Source organism: Oryctolagus cuniculus, chromosome 7, assembly GCF_964237555.1.
Source record: "Oryctolagus cuniculus chromosome 7, mOryCun1.1, whole genome shotgun sequence".
Lineage (NCBI taxonomy): Eukaryota > Metazoa > Chordata > Mammalia > Lagomorpha > Leporidae > Oryctolagus > Oryctolagus cuniculus.
In genome coordinates this window covers 111,077,131-111,100,973 of record NC_091438.1, presented here as the reverse complement: position 1 = coordinate 111,100,973, position 23,843 = coordinate 111,077,131, and the positions used below count along the sequence as shown (strand labels likewise).

Sequence of the window (23,843 nt, the reverse complement as noted above, 5' to 3'; positions counted from 1 at the left end):
GAGCACACGCAAACACATGGAGATTGAACAACATGCTCCTGAATGAACAATGGGTCATAGAAGAAATTAAACGAGAAATCAAAAACTTTCTGGAAGTAAATGAGGATAACAGCACAACATACCAAAACTTATGGGACACAGCAAAAGCAGTGTTAAGAGGAAAATTTATATCAATAGGTGCCTACATCAAGAAATTGGAAAGACACCAAATAGATGAGCTTTCAATTCACCTCAAGGATCTAGAAAACCTACAGCAAATCAGACCCAAATCTAGTAGGAGAAGAGAAATAATTAAAATCAGAGAAGAAATCAACAGGATTGAATCAAGAAAAACATTACAAAAAATCAGCCAAACGAAGAGCTGGTTTTTTGAAAAAATAAACAAAATTGACACCCCATTGGCCCAACTAACTAAAAAAAGAAGAGAAAAGACCCAAATCAATAAAATCAGAGATGAAAAAGGAAATGTAACAACAGACACCACAGAAATAAAAAGAATCATCAGAAATTACTACAAGGACTTGTATGCCAGCAAACAGGGAAACCTATCAGAAATGGATAGATTCCTGGACACATGCAACCTGCCTAAATTGAACCAGGAAGACATCGAAAACCTAAACAGACCCATAACTGAGACAGAAATTGAAACAGTAATAAAGGCCCTCCCAACAAAGAAAAGCCCAGGACCAGATGGATTCACTGCTGAATTCTACCAGACGTTTAAAGAAGAACTAACTCCAATTCTTCTCAAACTATTCAGAACAATCGAAGAAGAGGGAGTCCTCCCAAATTCTTTCTATGAAGCCAGCATCACCTTAATTCCTAAGCCGGAAAAAGATGCAGCACTGAAAGAGAATTACAGACCAATATCCCTGATGAACATAGATGCAAAAATCCTCAATAAAATTCTCGCCAATAGAATGCAACAACACATCAGAAAGATCATCCACCCAGACCAAGTGGGATTTATCCCTGGTATGCAGGGATGGTTTAATGTGCGCAAGACAATCAATGTGATACACCACATTAACAGACTGCAGAAGAAAAACCATATGATTATCTCAATAGATGCCGAGAAAGCATTTGATAAAATACAACACCCGTTCATGATGAAAACTCTAAGCAAACTGGGTTTGGAAGGAACATTCCTCAATACAATCAAAGCAATCTATGAAAAACCCACAGCCAACATCCTATTGAATGGGGAAAAGTTGGAAGCATTTCCACTGAGATCTGGAACTAGACAGGGATGCCCACTCTCACCACTGCTATTCAATATAGTTCTGGAGGTTCTAGCCAGAGCTATTAGGCAAGAAAAAGAAATTAAAGGGATAGAAATTGGGAAGGAAGAACTCAAACTATCCCTCTTTGCAGATGACATGATTCTGTATTTAGGGGACCCAAAGAACTCCACTAAGAGACTATTGGAACTCATAGAAGAGTTTGGCAAAGTAGCAGGGTATAAAATCAATGCACAAAAATCAACAGCCTTTGTATACACAGACAATGCCATGGCTGAGGAAGAACTTCTAAGATCAATCCCATTCACAATAGCTACAAAAACAATCAAATACCTTGGAATAAACTTAACCAAAGACGTTAAAGATCTCTACGATGAAAATTACAAAACCTTAAAGAAAGAAATAGAAGAGGATACCAAGAAATGGAAAAATCTTCCATGCTCATGGATTGGAAGAATCAATATCATCAAAATGTCCATTCTCCCAAAAGCAATTTACAGATTCAATGCAATACCAATCAAGATACCGAAGACCTTCTTCTCAGATCTGGAAAAAATGGTGCTGAAATTTATATGGAGGCACAAGAGACCTCGAATAGCTAAAGCAATCTTGTACAACAAAAACAAAGCCGGAGGCATCACAATACCAGATTTCAGGACATACTACAGGGCAGTTGTAATTAAAACAGCATGGTACTGGTACAGAAACAGATGGATAGACCAATGGAACAGAATTGAAACACCAGAAATCAACCCAAACATCTACAGCCAACTTATATTTGATCAAGGATTTAAAACTAATTCCTGGAGCAAGGACGGTCTATTCAATAAATGGTGCTGGGAAAATTGGATTTCCACGTGCAGAATCATGAAGCAAGACCCCTACCTTACACCTTACACAAAAATCCACTCAACATGGATTAAAGACCTAAATCTACGACCTGACACCATCAAGTTACTAGAGAACATTGGAGAAACCCTTCAAGATATTGGCACAGGCAAAGAATTTCTGGAAAAGACCCGGGAGGCACAGGCAGTCAAAGCCAAAATCAACTATTGGGATTGCATCAAATTGAGAAGTTTCTGTACTGCAAAAGAAACAGTCAGGAGAGTGAAGAGACAACCGACAGAATGGGAAAAAATATTTGCAAACTATGCAACAGATAAAGGGTTAATAACCAGAATCTACAAAGAGATCAAGAAACTCCACAAAAACAAAACCAACAACCCACTTAAGAGATGGGCCAAGGACCTCAATAGACATTTTTCAAAAGAGGAAATCCAAATGGCCAACAGGCACATGAAAAAATGTTCAAGGTCATTGGCAATCAGGGAAATGCAAATCAAAACCACAATGAGGTTTCACCTCACCCCGGTTAGAATGGCTCACATGCAGAAATCTACCAACAACAGATGCTGGCGAGGATGTGGGGAAAAAGGGACACTAACCCACTGTTGGTGGGAATGCAAACTGGTCAAGCCACTATGGAAGTCAGTCTGGAGATTCCTCAGAAACCTGAAGATAACCCTACCGTTCGACCCAGCCATCCCACTCCTTGGAATTTACCCAAAGGAATTTAAATTGGCAAACAAAAAAGAGGTCTGCACCCTAATGTTTATTGCAGCTCAATTCACAATAGCTAAGACCTGGAACCAACCTAAATGCCCATCAACGATAGACTGGATAAAGAAATTATGGGATATGTACTCTTTAGAATACTATACCGCAGTAAGAAACAACGAAATCCAGTCATTTTCAACAAAATGGAGGAATCTGGAACACATCATGCTGAGTGAAGTAAGCCAGTCCCAAAGGGACAAATACCATATGTTCTCCCTGATCGGTGACGACTGACTGAACACCAAGAGGGAAACCTGTTGGAGTGAGGTGGACACTATGGGAAATGGTGGCTTGATCAGCATGGCCCTGAATGTTAATGAACAACTTAATACATTATCCCTCTTAGTAGTTTTTTTATCTGTTCTACTTAATATGACTGGTTTAGATCTGTAATTGATGCACAGTTATTCTTAAGTGTTGAAAATTAACTGAAATGTGATCCCTGTTGAACATGGTGGTGGGAATGGGAGAGGGAAGAGATGTATAATTCGGGACATGCTCAGGCTGACTTGCCCCAAGTGGTGGAGTTGGAAGCATACCAGGGGATTCCAATTCAATCCCATCGAGGTGGCATGTACCAATGCCATCTCACTGTTCCAGGTGATCAGTTTCAGTTCACAGCTGGTCATGGTGAAGGGACTGGGAGTCTAAGGGAGCACATAGACAAGTCTAGTACCTCCTAATGCTAACTGATGGAGTAAATAAAGGGGAGAGTGATCCAACATGGGAAGTGAGATACTCAGCAGACTCATAGAATGGCAGATGTCCTAAATAGCACTCTGGCCTCAGAATCAGCCCTAAAGGCATTCAGAGCTGGCTGAAGAGCTCATGAGAGTATTTCAGGCATGGAAAGCCAAGACACTCTGGCAAAAGATCTCTGCGAGTGAGATCCCAGTGGAAAGAACAGGTCATCAAAGAAGGAGGTACCTTTCTCTGAAGGGAGGAGAGAACCTCCACTTTGACTATGACCTTGTCTTGTCTAAACAAGATAAGAGTCGGAGAACTCAGAGGGCTTCCATAGCCTTGGAAACTCATGACTGGAGCATAGGGAGATTACTGATGCCATAGACAGGAGTGTCAATTGGTAAAGTCAACAACAGGAGTCACTGTGCACTTACTCCTCATGTAGGATCTCTATCCTTAATGTGCTGTGCATTGAGATTTAATGCTATAACGAGTACTCAAACAATATATTTCACTTTGTGTTTCTATGGGGGTGCAAACTGTTGAAATCTTTACTTAATGCATACTAAACTGATCTTCTGTAAAAAAAAAAAAAAAGAAAAGAAAAAAAGAAATTATCAATTCCCAACTTGACTCTCACTGGGATTAAACATTACAATAGGTCTGCTCTGATTTCATCATCATTTAAAAAAAATCATCTATTATTTTTCACTTTATGTTTCTGTGTGGGAGCAAACTGTTGAAATCCATACTTAATGTATACTAAGCTGATCTTCTGTATATTAAGATAATCGAAAATGAATCTTGATGTGAATGGAAGGGGAGAGGGAGTGGGAAAGGGGAGGGTTGTGGGTGGGAGGGACGGTATGGGGGGGAAGCCATTGTAATCCATAAGTCGTACTTTGGAAAATTATATACATTAAATAAAAGTTAAAAAAAAAAAAAAAAAAAAAAAAAAAAAAAAAAAAGGACTCAATTCTTTCTAAGGATTCTAACAACTTACAGAAATAGCCAAATGATAGTTATTTCTTCATACAACTGCAAATAAAGTGTCATCAAGTAAAATGCAATAAAATAAAATACTGCAGGAAGGTAAAAATAATAAGTGACAATAATAAAAATGTGTAAAGTGGGGACAGCACTTTGGCACAGCCAGTTAACATCCTGGCCTGTTGCACCAACATCCCATATAGGCACCGGTTCAAGACCCAGCTGCTCCATTTCCAATCCAGCTCTCTGCTGTGGCCTGGAAAAGCAGTAGATGGCCAGGTCCTTGGGCCCCTGCACCCACGTAGGAGACCCAGAAGAGGCTCCTGGCTCTCTTGGCTTCGGATTGGCACAGCTCTGGCCATTGTGGCCAACTGGGGAGTGAACCACCAGATGGAAGACCTCTCTCTGCCTCTCTTCTCTCTGTGTAACTCTAACTTTCGAATAAATAATTAAAATCTTTTAAAAAATGTGTAAAGCATCATGTTTTCATTATAAAGCAGAAGTACAAGAATAAAATATAAGCTTTTTGATAGAAAAGATGAAAATCAAACATAGAGAACATTCCTAACAAAATGAAACCATTTGGGGCTGGCACTGTGGCATAGCGGGTAAAGCCGCCGCCTGCAGTGCCGGCATCCCATAGGGGCACCAGTTAGAGTCCCAGCTGCTCCATTTCTGATCCAGCTCTCTGCTATGGTTTGGGAAAGCAGCAGAAGATGGCCCACGTCTTTGGGCCCCTGCACTCATATGGGAGATCTGGAAGAAGCTCCTGGCTCCTGGCTTAAGATCGGCGCAGCTCCAGCCATTGCAACCATCTAGGGAGTGAACCATCAGTTGGAAGACCTCTCTCTCTCTCTCTGCCTCTGCCTCTGCCTCTGCCTCTCTGTAACTCTTTCAAATAAATAAATCTTTAAAACAACAACAACAAAATAAAACCATTTGTCTTACTATCCCAAACTGGTAACTTTCAAATTATTAATGTTACCATTCATTATCCCTATTATAGGAACGAAACCAAGTTTCAAAATGCTCTAAATGTGCAAACAGTTGACAATACTTAGCATCTTCTGATACAATAGATATGAAATCTTTATTTGTACTCTAGAAATTGCCCAAATTTTTGGGTGTTGTACTGTAGTAGATTAAGCCTCTACCTGCAGCGCCAGCATTCCATATTGGCGCCAATTCAAGTCACCGCTGCTCCTCTTCCAAACCAGCTCCCTGCTAATGGCCTGAGAAAGCAATGGAAGATGGTCCAAGTGCATGAGACCCTGCAGTCGCATGGGAGATCCAGAAGAAACTCCTGGCTCCTGGCTTCAGATCAGCTCAGCTCTGGCCGTTGTGGCCATTTGTGGAATGAACCAGCAGATGGAAGACCTTTCTCTCTCCCTCTCTCTCTCTGTAACTCTGCTTCTCAAATAAATAAATAAATCCTTAAAAAAAAAGAAGAAATTCCTCAAGTATTGAAAACAGAAAATGTTTAGAAACTATTTGGTGGCATAACCTGACAGCTGAACTGACACGGCATGAGGCCTTTTAAAGACTTTGTTTTTCCCACATAGTGAACTACTCAGATCTTCTTAGTTGACGAACTGTTTGTTTAAAAAAAAATAAAAGTACACTTAAAACAGAAGTTTCCTAACACAAGCAAAAAGATATGCTATATTTATAGGATTATATTTATAGGATTTCCCTCATAAATAATTTATTCAAACAATGGAATCAAAATATAACATAAGCAAGTAATATAAAAACTTAGGCTTCAGTAACATACTTACACATTTCGGCAAGATATAGGTTTGAGAAAACCAACTTCATTTCCTGTAAAATGTGTCTCATTGCCACTGAAATCCTTACAAGTTATGTTGGGTGCTGGAAAACATGGGACTGGAAAGGAAAAAGTCAACAAACCATTTCTTTTTTTCCTACAGAAAAAGTATATATTTTTTTCCAAGAAAAGCAAAGTACACAATAAAATATATTACAATACAATACCTTCCAATATAACATCTCACACAAAGCTTTAATTTAGATAGAAAAAGCTATTGTAGGGGCCAGCGCTGAGATGTGGTGAGTGAGGCCACCGCCTGCAGTGCTGGCATCCCATGTGGGCGCCGGTTCGAGCCCTGGATGCTCCACTTCCTATCCATCTCTCTGCTATTGCCTTGGAGAGCAGTGGAAGATGGCCCAAGTAATTTGGCCCCTGCACCCATGAGGGAGACCTGGAGGAAGCTCCTGGCTTCGGACTGGCATAGCTCCAGCCATTGCAGCCAACTGGGGAGTGAGTCAGCAGATCAAAGATCTCTCTCTCTCTCTCTGCCTCTGCCTCTCCTTCTCTGTGTAGCTCTGACTTTTGAATAAATAAATAAATTGCTAAAAAAAAGCTATTGTAAATTCATATATATTTATATAGTTATATGCCACCTAACAATGTTTCAATCAATCATAGACCATATATATTCATGTGTGGCTCCCTAAGGGATCTGAGAATTTGCTACTACCTAGTGACGTCATACCCATCATAATACTATAATACAAACATGACTCACTTGCCTGTGGTGATGCTTATGTAGACAAACATACTATGCTGTCAGTCACATAAAAGTACAGCATGTACCATTATATCCAGTACATAAGATCTGATAATAAACAACTTACTGGTATATGTATTCACTCTACTGTGCTATTTTTATCCATTTTGGAGTGTATTGCTTCTACTTCTAGAAAAAGTTTGCCATGTTACACCAGCAGCAGTCTCATAGGCATCATGTTTATAAGTCTACTGATTGCATCAAGAGGCCACATCAAGTGACTGACCTATGCCAATGAGATTTGTCTAAGTCCACTCTATAATGTACATGGTAAAAAATTTGCCTAATAGTATATTTCTTAAAATGTATCCCTATTGTTAAGTGATGTATGACTATACAAGATAATGATACACTGGTCTCAAAACAAAAATGTAAGAATTGTTAACACTGGGGTGGATGCACACATTTAATTTAATCTCTTGCCTCTAACAAAGGTAATAGTAAAGTTAAAGCTTTATATAGCCCCACAGCATAAAAGAACAATAACTTTGGAATGAGAATAACCTATCTTGACATTGCCCTTTTCAGAACCTTGGATCCTTTGTATGTAACAACAGCACTAAGATCACCTAGCTCACATCACAGAGATTAAGTACCTAAATAAAAGTGTCCAGTAGAAGGCACAGCATATAGTAGGTATTAAAAAATGTGAGTGAATTTTCTTCTTTAACATTTCAGACTGAAAAGTATTACTGTTTTAGACCAGTTTTGGCAAATGCTTTTCTCTGTGCTTAGCATCAACAGAGATTTTATGAGAAGATGCAAATTAAACTTTGTTTAGTAATCTAAGTAAAAACACATACTCCAGAGTTTTAGTATAACAGGAAAATGGCATTTTATGTCTACCTTGCAATTTTCTTAAGTTTTCTAGGGTAAGCATTGTGGCACACTGGGTTAAGCCAAGCCTAAAATGCTGGTACGAGTCCTGGCTGCTCCACTTCCAAACTAGCTTCCTGCTAATGTGCCTAGGAAAGCAGCAGAATATGGCCCAAGTACTTGGACCTCTGTAACACATGTGGGAGACTGGAATGGAGTTTCAGGTTCCTGGCTCTGGCCTGGCCCAGACCTGGCCATTGTGGCCTTTGGCAAGTGAACCAGCAAATGGAGTATCTCTTTTTCTTTCTCTGTCTCTCCCTTTCTCTGTCATTCTGCTTTTCATACAAATTAATCTTTAAAAAAATTATATCAAATCATTGCTTTTATAAAAGGCCATGTTAGCATCATGATAAAATGATATTAGGGGAAAAAAAACCTATAGTAACTTCTGCATGTTTGTTGGAATACTAATACCTCAAACTATATGATCTGACAAATTTTATTTATTTAATGCATTTAAATTTCTAAAACAAGGTGTTGCTTACAATAAAAGGCATAGATTCAATAAAACTGAAAACTACTTAAATAAAATGAGGGGAAGAAGGAGAGTGAAGACATAATCTTAATAGGAAATTAAGCTGTAGGAAAACATTATAATTGAGCCATAAATTTGGCTGTCTCCTGGTAGTTAAGGCAAAAACCTTTACGGTCATTGTGATATAACTGAAAGAAAGCATAACAACTTCAAGAATTTGGTTTGGCTTATGACACAAAAAATACAGAATACAATAGCCCTCAATAAGAACTTTACTAAAATATTAGGGGTTTTCTGCATAGCCACTTCTTTCACTGACTATAGATATAAAGAAGGGCATAAAAATAAGGTCTACAAAGAGATGGGGACAGGAATGGGAGTTGTGGTACAGAGGGGAATACTGGCATCCCATGTAAGTGCTAATTAAGAGTCCCAGCTGTTCCACTTCTGGTCCAGCTCCCTGCTAATGTGCCTGGAAAGTGATGGAAGATTGTCCAAGTACTTGGGTCCCTGCCACCCATGTGGAAGACCCAGATGGAGTTCTAACGATTGTGGCCATTTGCAGAGTGAAACAGTAGATAAAAGATCTCTTTGTAATTCTGCTGTTCAAATAAATAATAAACAAATATTTAAACAAGAGAGACAGAGACAGAGAGACATAGATAGCACTTCCCGTAGATGAGTACTGGTTTTAAGCTCCAGCTCAACTCCCAATTCCAGCTTCCTACTAATGTACACCATGGAAGGCAGCACCATAGAAGGCTCAACTGGTTGGGTACCCACAACCCAACCAGGAAATCTGGATTACATTTCAGGTTCCTGGCTTTCACTGGCCCAGTCCCACCTGTTGTGGTGTTTGGAATGTGCAGCAGTGGAGGGAAGCTCTGTTTCTCAAATGTGTATGTTTTTAAATTTTGCTTATATATTTTCTAATTTAAACAATTTTAACTTAATTAATTTATTTGAAAAACAGAGAGGGCCAGCGCAGCGGCTCAATAGGCTAATCCTCTGCCTGTGGTGCTGGCACACCAGGTTCTAGTCCCGGTTGGGGTGCTGGATTCTGTCCCGGTTGCTCCTCTTCCAGTCCAGCTCTTTGCTGTGGCCCAGAAAGGCAGTGGAGGATGGCCCAAGTGCTTGGGCCCTGCACCCATGGGAGACCAGGAGAAGCACCTGGCTCCTGCCATCGGATCAGCGTGGTGCGCCAGCTGCAGTGCACCGCGACCATTGCGGGGTGAACCAACAGAAAAAGGAAGACCTTTCTCTCTGTCTCTCTCTCACACTGTCCACTCTGCCTGTCAAAAAAAGAAAAGAAAGAAAAAAAAAAGAGAGAGAGAGAGAGAGAGATGGGTAGGCAAAGAGAGATCTCAATCCATAGCTTCACTCCCCCAAATGCCCAAAATAGCCAGCGACCAGCCTGGCTAAAACTAGCAGCTGGGATCAAACCAGGTCTTCCACATGGGTGGTGAGACCCACGTACTTGAGCTATCACTTGCTACCTCCCAGAGTGTGTACTAGTAAAGACCAAGAATCAGACGTGGAGATGGGACTCAAACCTGGTCACTCTGATAAAAGCCTAGCCTCTAAATGAACAAAAAAGCTGTCTACTCCCTCATTTAAATTTCCATATAATATTTCTTCTCATCAATTTTAATGATTGCAAAAAATGTAATTTAACATTGCCATTAAAATTAAAATATTATAGCCCTCTTAAAATAGGATATACAAACCATAGAAATTTGATATAACTATGTTATAGAGTAGGATGTATATGTTAGGTCTCTTTTTTATATTTCAGAAATTTTATATCAATTTTAGGAAACAGTACACATATAAAAGTTGTGACTCTAGAAATCAATTGTTTTAGAGACACCTTTTATGGGCTGAGTTATGTCTCTCAAACATAAATGTTAAAATCCTATCATTAGGTATGTACATCTGTACAGACATGTACAGATGTCTGGTTAAAAATATTAACATTTTACCTTAAAGAGGAACACTTCCACAACTATGTGACCTCCAAGAATATCGTTAAAAATAGATTTTCCCTCAAAAAGCAGCTTTAAATCTTTTCAAATCTTCAAAACATTAAGTAGAAAGTTGTATCATTAAATTTTAGATAATATTTCTCTAAAAGTACTATTTTGTACTTGCTTAGTTTGTAGTTGTCACTTTTTTGTCATATAGCTTTGTTAAACACTCTAAAATCTCTTTATAGATACTCTAAAATCAGGCCTTAGGAGTGGGCATCTGGCCTAATAGTTAAGACCCTGACTGGGACGCTGGCAACCCACAGCTGAGAATCTGAGTTCAAGTCCTTGATCTGCTACCAATCCCAGATTCCTGTTAATGCACACTTGGGAAACAGTGCTGTTGGCTCAAGTACACCGTTCTCTGGGAAACCGGGATTGAGTCCCAGCTCTCAGCTTTGTCATGGCACATCCTAGCTATTGTGGGCATTTCAGAAGTGAACCAGTGAATGGGACATCTCTCTCTGTCTCTGCTTCTCTGCCTTTCAAGTCAAGAAAATGAATAAAACTTTTGAAATAATATTAAGAAAGTAAATTCAGGTCTTAAATAGACAGTACAATGTGAAACACTACGATTCCGTTGGAGTTATTTTTCAATACACCTTGCCTAACAGAAATGAACTTTTTTATTATTATTATTTGAAAGGCAAGAGTTACAAAAAGAGAGAGACAGAGAGAAATCTTCCATCCACTGGTTCACTCCCCATATGGCTACAATGGCAAGGGCTGGGCCAGGCCAAAGCCAGGAGCCAGGGGCTTCTTCCAGGTCTCCCATGTGGGTGCAGGGGCCCAGGGACTCAGGCCATCCTCCACTGCTTTCCCAGGAGCATTAACAGGGAGCTAGACTGGAAGTGGAGCAACCAGGACTTATATGGAATGTCATCATCGTAGGCAGTAGAATTACCCACTATATCACAACGCCAGCCCCAGAAATTCACTTAGAAAAAAAAAAGTAATTTGTATGAAAGGCAGAGTTAGAGAGGCAGAGGAAAAGACACAGAGAGGGAAACCTTCCATCTACTGGTTCACTCCCCAAATGGCTGCAATGGCCAGGAGCCAGAGGCTTCTTCCAGATCTCCCACATGAGTGCAGGGGCCCAAGCACTCAGGCCATTCAGGCCATCTTCAGCTGCTTTCCCAGGAGCAAGGAGCTATATTGGAAGTGGAGCACCCGGGACATGAACTTATGCCCATATGGCATGCTGGCATTGCAGGCAGCAGCTCAACCCACTGTGCCACAATGCTGGCTCAAAAATGCACTGTTTTTTGGGATGACAGATTCCTGTAGAAAATTTTTGAAGACTACATATTTATTGTTGAGTTGTAAAAATGCCTTGTAAAAAATATTAAGAATTAAGACACATCATTTTATTTTTCAATTAGATACTATACTAACTCCATATTTTGATGGTTTAGTTTTCAATTATACATTGTTTAAATTTAATTATTTGAAAGATAGTTATCTCCCATCTGTTAGTTCACTCCCCAAATGCCAGAAACAGTAGGGCTGGACCAGAACAAAACCAGGAGCTGGAAACTCAATATAATCTCCCATGAGAGTGACAGAGACCCAAGTTACTTGAGCCATCATCTGCTGCCTCCAAGTAAGCACATTAACAGGAAGCTAGAATCAACAGCAGAGCCAAGAATCAAAACCAGACACTTGGAGCCAGAGCTGTGGCATTGCGGGTAAAGCTGCCACATGCAGTGCCTGCACCCCATGTGGGCGCCAGCTCGAGTCCGGCTGCTCCTTTTCCAATTCAGCTCTCTGCTACAGCCTGGGAAAGCAGTGCAAGATGGCCTAATACCTTGGGTCCCTGCACCCCTATAGGAGACCTGGAAGAAACTCCTGGCTCCTGGCTTCAGATCGGCCCAGCTCCGGCTGTTGCCGCCATCTGGGGAGTGAATCAGCAGATGGAAGACCTCTCTCTCTCTCTCTCTCTCTCTCTCTCTCTCTCTATGTAACTCTGCCTTTAAAATCAATAAATAAATCTTAAAAAAAAAAAAGACACTCCAGTATGAGATATGGTCTTGCCAAATAACTGCCCCCCATTTTTTCATTTTGCAAACAGGAATATTGAAGTTCAATGAAATTAAGTGAGTTGATCAAAGTTTCACAAGCAGGTAATAGTCTGTAAGTCCTACACTAACATTCATTACTCTTTTTTTTTTTTTTTTTTTTTTTTTTTTTTTTTTTTTTTTTACAGGCAGAGTGGACAGTGAGAGAGAGAGAGAGAGAAAGGTCTTCCTTTGCCGTTGGTTCACCCTCCAATGGCCGCCGCTGCAGCCGGCGCACCGCGCTGATCCTGGCAGGAGCCAGGAGCCAGGTGCTTTTCCTGGTCTCCCATGGGGTGCAGGGCCCAAGCACCTGGGCCATCCTCCACTGCACTCCCTGGCCATAGCAGAGAGCTGGCCTGGAAGAGGGGCAACCGGGACAGAATCCGGCGCCCCAACCGGGACTAGAACCCGGTGTGCCGGCGCCGCAAGGTGGAGGATTAGCCTATTGAGCCACGGCGCCGGCAACATTCATTACTCTTAATCAATATTTTTTCTATTATGCCATGATAGTTCCATGTTAACACTGATTTTTAGTAAGAAGCAAAAATAAACAAATCAATATGACAAGATCAAAAAGGCTGTTACCAATAATTGCTAACTATTAGAGAAAATTAAGCAACATACCACAAACCTGAAAGCTATTGAATTTGTAGTTTTATTTCAGAAAGATTTCGGGCCAATGGTTCAACTATCAATCAAGCCAATGACTGCACAATGTTTAATTACTAAATTAAAAAAAAGCACCACTAAGAAGCCGGTGTTGTGGTTTTGTGATTAAGTTGCCACCAGTGACACTGTCATTGCATATGGGAGCACTGGTTGAGTCCCAGTTGCCTGTTTTCCAATCCAGTTCCCTGCTAATAATGTGTCTGGAAAAGCAGCAGAATGTGGCCCAGGTACTTGGGTCCCTGCCTTCCTTGTGGGACACTCTGTATGGAGTTCTATGACTCTGGTTTTGCTGCGGCCTTTTGAGGGAGTGATCCCAGCAGATGGAAGATCTCTGTGTATTTCTCTCTACATTCTTTCAAACCGGGTTCTAGTCCCGGTCGGGGCGCCGGATTCTGTCCCGGTTGCCCCTCTTCCAGGCCAGCTCTCTGCTGTGGCCAGGGAGTGCAGTGGAGGATGGCCCAAGTGCTTGGGCCCTGCACCCCATGGGAGACCAGGATAAGTACCTGGCTCCTGCCATCGGATCAGCGCGGTGCGCTGGCCGCAGTGCGCCGGCCATGGCGGCCATATGGGGGTGAACCAACGGCAAAGGAAGACCTTTCTCTCTGTCTCTCTCTCACTGTCCACTCTGCCTGTCAAAAAATAAAAGAAAAAAAAAGATGAAAGAAAATTTTCTTAAAAAGAAATTTAGTTGCCTGCGCTGTAGCATAGTGGGTAAAGCTGCCATCTACAGTGTCAGCATCCCATATGGGCGCCAGTTAAAGTAATAGCTGCTCCACTTCCGATCCAGCTCTCTGCTACGGTCTGGGAAAGCAGTCGCAGGTGGCCCAAGTGCTTGGGCCCTTGCAACTAAGTGGGAGACCTAGATGAAGCTCCTGGCTCCTGGCATCAGATCAGCCCAGCTCCAACAACTGCAGCCATTTGGGGAGTGAATCAGTGGATAGATCTTTCTCGGGGCCGGCACTGTGGGTAAAGCCACCGCCTGCAGTGCTGGCATTCCATATGAGCACCGGTTCAAGTCCCTGGAAAAGCAGTACAAGATGGCCCCAAATCCTTGGGCCCCTGCACCCATGTGGGAGACCCAGAAGAAGCTCCTAGCTCCTAGCTTCGGATCAGCATAGCTCAGGCCATTGCAGCCAATTGGGAACTGAACCAGTGGATGGAAGACCTCTCTCTCTGTCTCTACCTCTCTCTGTAACTCCTTCAAATAAATAAATAAAATCTATTTAAAAAATAAAATAAAATCCTATTCCTGTTATGGCTTTGGACCCTCATTTTTTTTTTTTTTTTTTTTTGGACAGGCAAGTGGACAGTGAGAGAGAGAGACAGAGAGAAAGGTCTTCCTTTTGCCGTTGGTTCACCCTCCAATGGCCGCCGCGGCCGGCACGCTGCAGCTGGCGCACCGCGCTGATCCGATGGCAGGAGCCAGGAGCCAGGTGCTTTTCCTGGTCTCCCATGGGGTGCAGGGCCCAAGCACTTGGGCCATCCTCCACTGCACTCCCTGGCCACAGCAGAGAGCTGGCCTGGAAGAGGGGCAACCGGGACAGAATCCGGTGCCCCGACCGGGACTAGAACCCGGTGTGCCAGCACCGCTAGGCGGAGGATTAGCCTAGTGAGCCGCGGCACCGGCTGGACCCTCATCTTTATCTCTAAACTAGAAGGGTCAGAGTGAATACAATTTCTGTAATAGGTTATATGGTACAAAGGCCAGCAAATTAAATGTGCCAATCTAGGACTCAGGTGAAAACAAAAGCTAGAGATAAAGGTGCTAAGTGCTAATCTCATTTTCATATTTTCACAATAAAAGACAGCCCTCCTGGCCTACACCGAAACTCACTAGGCTCATCCTCCGCCTGCGGTGCCTGCACCCCAGGTTCTAGTCCCAGTTGGGGCGCTGGTTCTGTCCTGGTTGCTCCTCTTCCAGTCCAGCTCTCTGCTGTGGCCCAGGAAGGCAGTGGAGGATGGCCCAAGTGCTTGGGCCCTGCACCCGCAAGGGAGACCAGGAGGAAGCACCTGGCCCCTGACTTCAGATCGGTGCAGCGCGCTGGCCGTAGCGGCCATTTGGGGGGTGAACCAACGGAAGGAAGACCTTTCTCTCTATCTCTCTCTGTCTAACTCTGCCTGTCTAAAAAAAAAAAAAAAAAAAAAAAAAAAAAGACAGCCCTCCTCTGGAAGTGCTACAGTTGGAAAAATCATCATTTTACCACTATCACAGAAAAGAATGGCTTCAGTGAGAATTACCAGTGGATGGACAACCTAGGTGGAAATTCTGACAAGGGACAGGATATTTGCACACTCTTAGTCTCATAAATTCTTCATCAGTTGTAAAGGAAAAAAATATTACATACACAGTAGAAAAATCTGAGTAATCAATAATTATCGCCACCAGTGAGACAGATAGATATCATGTTCTCCCAGATATGAGATGCTAAGGACACCCACCCTTCATGTCATTTTTTCATCTTGGAATGTAAAACCTGTATTTGATCATAAGGAAATATCAGACAATTCCAAAACCGAACAATCTATTAAAATAAATTCGGGGGGCAGTGGCAGCTGTACTCATTAAAATGTCAGTGTCATTTAAATAAAAAAGTAAACAAGCTATGGAAGTATTATAACATATATAAAACTAAGGAGCCAGCATTGATGCATAGCTGGTATAACTGCCACCTTTGACACCAGCATGCCATATGGGTGTCAGTTCAGGTCCTGGCTATGCCACTTCCAGGCTAATGGCCTGGGAAAAGCAGTGGAAGATGGCCCATGTTCATGGGCCTCTGCTACCCACCCATGTGAGTAGAGCCCTGGCTTTGGCCTGGCCCAGCCCTGGCCATTGCAGCCATCAGGGGAGTGAATCAGTGGATGAAGATTTCTCTCTGTAATTCTTTCAAATAAATAAATAAATCTAAAAAAAAAAAAAAAGAAGAAGAAGAAGAAGAAGAAGAAAAGAAAGAAAACTAAATGCAAAACCTGGTTTTAGGATTCCCCACTTTATAGCAAAATGCTACAAAGGCATTATCTGGGTCACATGATAAAATTAGAATACAGATTAAAGTATGTGTGTCAATATTAAGTTTACTGAAGTTTATAACTGGACTGCATTTATAATTTTAAAATTTTTTTCTTAAGAAAAATACATAGGCCAGCACGGCGGCTCACTTGGCGAATCCTCCACCTGCGGGGCCGGCACCCCGGGTTCTAGTCCCAGTTGGGGCGCCACATTCTGTCCCAGTTGTTCCTCTTCCAGGCCAGCTTTCTGCTATGGCCCGCGAAGGCAGTGGAGGATGGCCCAAGTGCTTGGGCCCTGCACCCACATAGGAGACCAGGAGAAGCACCTGGCTCCTGGCTTTGGATCCGCGCAGCCGGCCGGCCGAAGTGCACCGGCCATAGCGGCCATTTGGGGGGTGAACCAATGGAAGGAAGACCATTCTCTCTCTCTCTAACTCTGCCCGTCCAAAAAAAAAAAAAAAGTATTTAGAGGCAAATATATATATATACATATAAGTAATATTTATAAACAAATTCAGAGACAGAATGTGTGAGAGAGTGATCAAGCAAAGATGAAAAAAGATGATACTACGAGGGATAGCATGGGGGCCAGTGCTGTGGCTCACTTAGCTAATTCTCCACCTGTGGCGCCGGAATCCCATATGGGCGCTGGGTTCTAGTCCTGGTTGTTCCTCTTCCAGTCTAGCTCTCTGCTGTGGCCCAGGAAGGCAGTGGGAGATGGCCCAAGTGCTTGGGTGCCTGCACCCGCGTGGGAGACCAGGAAGAAACACCTGGCTCCTGGCTTCGGTTTGCATAGCTCCAGCCGTAGAGGCCATTTGGGGGGTGAACCAAGGGAAGGAAGACCTTTCTCTCTGTCTCTCCCTCTCACTGTCTGTAACTCTACCTGTCAAATAATTAAATAAATAATCTTTAAAAACAAAAAAAGGGATAGTATGTTAATAATTGGTGGATCTGGATAAAAGATATCTGGGTGTTCTTAGTATTACTTTTATTCTCGGAACTTTTCTGAGAGTTTAAAATTATCCCCAAATAAAAAGTTAAAAAACAATATACTTTTCAAAACTTACTTATGCTATTAGAAGTTAGGATGAATAGTGGTTGGGCAGTGAGGTATGACAGTGACCATAACCGAGTACTGAGAAAGTTTTCTGGCATGTTGATAATGTTGTTGGGAGCACTGAGTTTGTGAAACTCACTTTAATTACACTTAGGACTACTTTTCTATAAATATATTATACTTCAGTATATATTTAAGTTAATGAAAAAACATATCTGCCAAAGGATCACAGCTTATTTTTGCACTTGAGTTGCTGATGTATGCATATATAATCTTTATTAAACCCTCCTTGAAGGCAGAGAATTACATCCTCTTTTGCACTTCATCTATACCACCTACCAGACACCTGTCATGCTATAACTGCTTAGTGAAAATAAATTATCAGTATATTATAAATGTTAAATTGTCTTAATTAACTTAATTATTTAATTAAAATGAACTTAGTTATTGAAGCATTTATTACAAGCAAATTAAAAGCATTCATTATAAACAAATGTGCTTATTAAATAACACTGAGTTGGGGCTGGCATTGTGGCATAGCAGGTAAAGCCACTGTCTGCAGTGCTGGCATCCCATATGGGTGCAGGTTCAAGTCCCGGCTGCTCCACTTTCGATCCAGCTCTTTGCTATGGCTGAGAAAGCAGTAGAAGATGGCCCAAGTCCTAAGAAGCTCCTGGCTTTGGGTGGGGGGCAGCTCCAGCCCATTGCAGATAATTGGGGAGTGAACAATGGACAGAAGACCTCTCTCTTTCTCTGCCTCTCCTCTCTCTGTGTAAATCTTTCAAATAATTAAATAAACCTTAAAAAAAAAAAAAAAAAGCTCTTGACTGAAGACAGGAATAAAGGGCCAGATGGTCATGAAACAAACAAACAAAAAAAAACAAAACACTGAGTTAACCTGAAACCATTTTTTTAAAGATTTTATTTATTTATTCGAGAAGTAGAGTTACAACAGTGAGAGGGAGAGACAGAGAGAAAGGTCTTCTGTCCATTGGTTCACCCCGCAAATGGCCAACAATCACCAGAGCTGCGTCGATCCAAAGCCAGGAGCCAGGAGCTTCTTCCGGGTCTCCCATGTAGGTGCAGGGGCCCAAGGACTCGGGCCATCTTCTACTGCTTTCCCAGGCCGTAACAGAAAGCTGGATTGGAAAAGGAGCAGCTGGGACTAGAACTGGATCCCATAAGGGATGCTGGCGCCTCAGGTGGAGGATTAACCTAATGCGCCATAGCACCGGCCCCTACCTGGAACCATTTTAAGATCACATCAATTTATAGTCAAAGATGAATGTCCTTAATCTTTTTTTCCAATTCCTACCCAGTAACTCCAATTTCCTTCTGTAAAACACTGCTTATATTCAACCCTTCCCAGAGGCAGTTTAAGAAAGTTAAACACAGACTGAGCATTCAGCAGAAGTCTTTCATATACTCAGTGAAAAATCTAAGGAAGAATAATTTTTGCTGGAAGAATGCAGTCATCATTTAACATACTTCTCAGTTTTCTCCAGTTAATTAGGTTAAAAAAAAAAAAAGCAGTATGTTTCAAGGCTCATTCTGATGTTTCTCTCTGATCACAACTCAGCAGTAAGTCACTGGAGCAGTTTGGATAAGATGCCCACATCCAAGGGGCTGGTGTTGTGGCTTAGTGGGTAAAGCCACAATCTGCAACACTGGCCTCCCCTATGGGCACCAGTTCATGCCCCAGCTGCTCCACTTCCAATCCAGCTCCCTGTAAATGGCCTGGGAAAAGCAACAGAAGATGGTCCAAGTATTGGGATCCTGTCAGCCCCATGAGAGACCGGAAGAAGCTCCTGGCTCCTGGCTCTGGTGTAGCCCAGCCCCAACCCCAGTCCTTTGGAGAGTGAACCAGCAGATTAAAGAGCTCACTCTGTCTATCCCTCTCTCTCTCTAACTCTTTCAAATAAATAAATAAACCTTAAAAAAAAAAAATGCCAACGTGCCACATCAGAGGTGTGAGTTTGATACCCAGCTCCTGCTCCTGAATCCAGCCTCCTGTTTATGCAGTCCTAGGAGGCAGCAATGATGGCTTAAGTGCTTGGGTGCCTGCCATTTATTTAAGTTCCCAGTTCCACTCTTTGGCCTAACTGAGTCTATTTGTGGAGTGAACCAGCAGATAGATCTCATTCTCTCAAATAAATTTTAAGAAAAAAAAAAGTGATTCTCCATGGCTATCCTAGTAACTCTTATGTAAAAAATACACCTAAATCTGTATATATGAAATACATGAAATTTCTTCACCATAAAAAATTAAAAATTAGGGGGCCAGTGCTGTGGCATAGCGGGAAAAGGCGCCGCCTGCAGTGCTGGCATCCCATATGGGCGCCAGTTCAAGTCCCGGCTGCTCCACTTCCTATCCAGCTCTCTGCTATGGCCTGGGAAAGCAGTAGAAGATGGCCCAAGCCCTTGGACCACTGCACCCACGTGGGAGAGCTGGAAGAAGCTCCTGGCTCCTGGCTTCAGATCGGCACAGCTCCAGCCGTTGTGGCCAATTGGGGAGTGAACCAGAGGATAGAAGACCTCCCTCTCTATTCCTCTCCTTCTCTCTTTGTGTAACTCTGCCTTTCAAAGCAATAAATAAATCTTTAAAAAAGTTAAATAAATGTTTAAGAAACTATACTGATGCCAAATTTGAAAAATAACTAAATAAAATTTCCCAGTTTACATAATTGGGTAAGATTCATTTTTTAAAAAAAGATTTATTTATTGATTTGAAAGGCAGAGTTACACAGAGAAAGAGCAGCAGAGAGAGAGAGAGAGAGAGAGAGGTCTTTCATCAGCTGGCCCACTCCCCAACTGGCCACAACGGCTGGAGCTGCGCCAATCCGAAGCCAGGAGCCAGGAGCCAGGAGCCAGGAGCCAGGAGCCTCCTCTGGGTCTCCCACGTGGGTGCAGGGGGCCCAAGGACTTGGGCCATCTTCTACTGCTTTCCCAGGCCATAGCAGAGAGCTGGATCAGAAGTGGAGCAGCCAGGACTCAAACGGGTGCCCATATGGGATGCTGGCAATGAAGGCGGAGGCTTTACCTGCTATACCACAGCGCTGGTCCGGTAAGATTCTTTTTAAGACAACTCCTAGGCTGGCGGTGCGGCTCACTTGGCTAATCCTCCGCCTGGGGCACCAGCACCCCGGGTTCTAGTCCCGGTTGGGGTGCCGATTCTGTCCTGGTTGCCCCTCTTCCAGTCCAGCTCTCTGCTGTGACCCGGGAGGGCAGTGGAGGATGGCCCAAGTGCTTGGGCCCTGCACCCGCATGGGAGACCAGGAGGAAGCACCTGGCTCCTGACTTCGGATCGGCGCAGCACGCCGGCCATAGTGGCCATTTGGGAAGGAAGACCTCTCTCTATCTCACTAACTCTGCCTGTCAAAAAAAAAAAAAAAAAAAAAAGACAACTCCTAGACAGCTCTCCAATTTTAAGTAGATTTGGAAACTGAATAATGTTATAACTTAAGAAAAAACATTTATTAATTATCTTCAGTTATCATATACTGATCTATAAAATAGCTAGTATTTTAAAAATTATTTTTAAAGACATTTTTCTGGAAGTCTTACCATGAGCTGTATAGTTTGTACAGTTAACTGGTTCTTGCGTGGCATCATTTATTTTTGGATCTTTACAAATATATGTAAAAAAAAGTTAAGGAAATAAAAATGACATTCCAATAAAAACATTATAATATCTTTAATATCTCTTATTATATACTTGTGTTAATATTCACATGTAAAGAGCAGCTGATAATGTCCAAGTCAACAGCACAAGTACAGTTTTAGTATTGCTAAATAATACCTGAAAATTAATTTATTACAGGAAAAGTATTAGCCTAATATATTAAAAGTTCTAATTTAAAGAACATCAGGGTATAAGCACAAAGCAAAAATTAACATAAAATTCTTTATAAAATTATTTTGAAAGCTTAAATTTAAAAACAAATCAGTTTCCAGAGATTTAGTCTGAATTGTTACAGAGTCCCCAGAATTACTATACAGATAATTTCATTTAACACAACCCTGTGGGTATATATCATCCTCCCCACGTTATGGAAGCACACACTGGGGTTCCATGTTGGAATGGTTTACCTAGAGTCCTATCAATGTACACAGCAGCACAGGTTTCCTGACTCAACGCCTAGGTCACTTTCCTTCAGACTGAGGTCACCCCAGCAGGATCTGGGCTTTTTCACAATGGGTGGGGGTGTACACAGTCTCTCTACCAAATATGTTATTGTTGACACTAAAGAGGAGGCAAGCATAGTTTGCATCAGGTATCTGGAGACAGCCCGGACCATGCTTAAGGTTTAAAATCACTATCATTGTTATGCCATGAATAACAGACATTTTCCATATGTCAGCACCTCACTGTCCTATGTCAGTCACTTCTCTCCAAGGTTCAACTCTTCACATTACCCAATTATTTTCTTGGAATGACCCTGACACTTTTGCCAAGAAAAGGACTCAACTTAGGGCACGTTAGTTAAGTGATTCTCAAACTCCAAGCATAATGGTAATTCAGCAAGTTATTCTGTTAAAAGTCTAATAATGGCTGATTCTTCTATAAAAATACTACAGAATTTTAATTTTAAATTTTCCTTCACAGAATCTTTCTTATATCTGTGACTTTAATAGTTTTTCTGATCTACAATTTGCATGAACACTAACTTTGCACAAAAGTAGCTATTTTAATTTGACTGTAACTCCCATTTCATCTTGTTCCTACATGTCTCACAAAGCTGTGTTTATTAGTTAACTTTTCAGCCCGTTTCCTCATCCCTAGATAGCTAATACATACAGTTCCTACTCTGCCAGGCACTGTTCTAAGTGGGTTACCTGCATTAATTTAACTATCACAACACACTTTGAAGTCAGGCCGTTGTTATCCATATATTTTTATTCATAATAAAGCAGAGTTCAAATAACTCGCCCAAGATTACAAAGTGGAGCAAGGAATTCACCTCCTGGCAGTCCCGCATCTCAGGTACACTAAACGCCCCTAAGATTGCTGAAAAGTAAACTCACCCCTGATAAATAAGTGGATGAGAAGAGGACGCGCCAAAGACTAGTAAAACTCCAAGGCTTAAGCCACGCAGGGTGGCCTCTGCCCCTCCCGTCCCCACACCGCTCTTACTTCCCAGGGTCCCTCGGTCCTTAGGGGCCACAGCTCCCCGTTCTCTTCAGTACAGCCCTAACCCGTGCTGAGGGCTGCGACCCACTCGCGAACCCACGTCTACCTCGCCTCCAGGACAGGGCGCTCCCCACAGAGGATATTGTCCCACTTTGAGGTCCTCGCACTTTGGCGTCTCCTCGCCCCCGGCAGCGACGGTGGCGACAGCCCCCCAGGGGCCTGGGTTGACTGTCACGAGCCACAGGACTCCAAAGAGCTGAGCGGCCAAGGCCTCCGAGGTACAGAGCCTAGGAGACCAAGAGGCCGCCATGCTGGGGACCGGCGCGTCCCCCACAGCTTCCGGTTCCGCCTCCGCGGGGCCGCTCAGGGAAGTGCAGAAGGAGGAGCTCTTAAAGGGACAGTAGCAGTGGCTGGAGCAGGTTCCGTTCCCTAGCGGGTTCCCTGGTTTGTGGGTCGCCGAATGACGTATTTTCTCCCCGCGGTGGGAGTTTCCCAGCGAGTCCTCGGAAGGAGCTCAGGTTGGCCTTGGAGCAGTACAAGGAGATGCAACCTTTTAGGAACCCGCAGTTCCCAGCCCTGGCTGGCTCCTGGTGCTGTGGGTTTTCGGTCTAGGGGCGTCCTGTGTGGAGATAAACTATTTCTTAAATTTTTAAAAATTTATTTCTTGTTTAGAAGTTGCAGTTTTAAGTCCATGAACACAAAAATACATAACAAACGCTTCCTAACAAGTGAGAAAAAGTCATTAATATATTTACAGACTTAGCACATAGTCCTTTGGAAATCAATAATGACAGTTATACAAGCATTAACGTTTTCAAATCACTCAGTACAGAGCCCTTCAGCTCTTAACTGTCTACCCAAAATTGAAAGTAGTTACTTTCTGGAGGCAGAACTGGCAAGCAACACTCAACCTTCCACCTGGGACATGGCTGCCACACTGTTCAGTTCCTTCACCTAAAGTCTTCTGTTGGGGAACTGTCTTTTATGCTGCTTTTTCTCTCTGCTCTGATCTTCCTGAAGCTTCATGTTTCAGATTTCTTCTCTTTCTGCTCTCATTCTCAGGGGAGGAAGCCAGTTTGCCAAATTCATAGATGGTTCAAAATTATGAGTTGGATTCTGAAAGAAACTTTCAACATACTGCCATACATTCACACCACAACCACTGAAGTTGTTTTGCTGGAGTACTTTTGGATTACAGCCTTTCATAACATCTTTGGAAAAACTTTTGCTTCCTTTCTAAACGTCCCATTCCATGTCTAAATACTCTTAGAATTTTGACAACATTTGACCTAGAAGGGCCTGGGAGTGAATCCATTAAGTAGGATACAAGATTGCTTAAAGATAGTAGGTGCTACATACTTTCCACACAGCATCTCCAACGGTCCTGCTCAGATTTGGGATCACCCCCAAAGAATC

At 42.4% G+C, this 23,843-nt stretch overlaps 1 protein-coding gene across 2 annotated transcripts in view; it reads right to left on the bottom strand.

Moving 5' to 3' along the window:
* The window catches only part of TM2D1 (TM2 domain containing 1), a 75,454-nt gene extending 52,603 nt beyond the window's left edge, over window positions 1–22,851 (bottom strand). For both annotated transcript variants that reach the window (XM_070078399.1, XM_051857699.2), the window contains exons 1-3: window positions 22,571–22,851; window positions 20,861–20,934; window positions 6,314–6,422 (exon numbers count right to left, since the gene is read on the bottom strand). In XM_070078399.1, coding sequence (XP_069934500.1) covers window positions 6,314–6,422; window positions 20,861–20,934; window positions 22,571–22,737 — 350 coding nt within the window. In that variant the 5' untranslated portion in view covers window positions 22,738–22,851. The remainder of the gene's footprint in view (window positions 1–6,313; window positions 6,423–20,860; window positions 20,935–22,570) is intronic.
* Window positions 22,852–23,843: the final 992 nt, after the last annotated feature.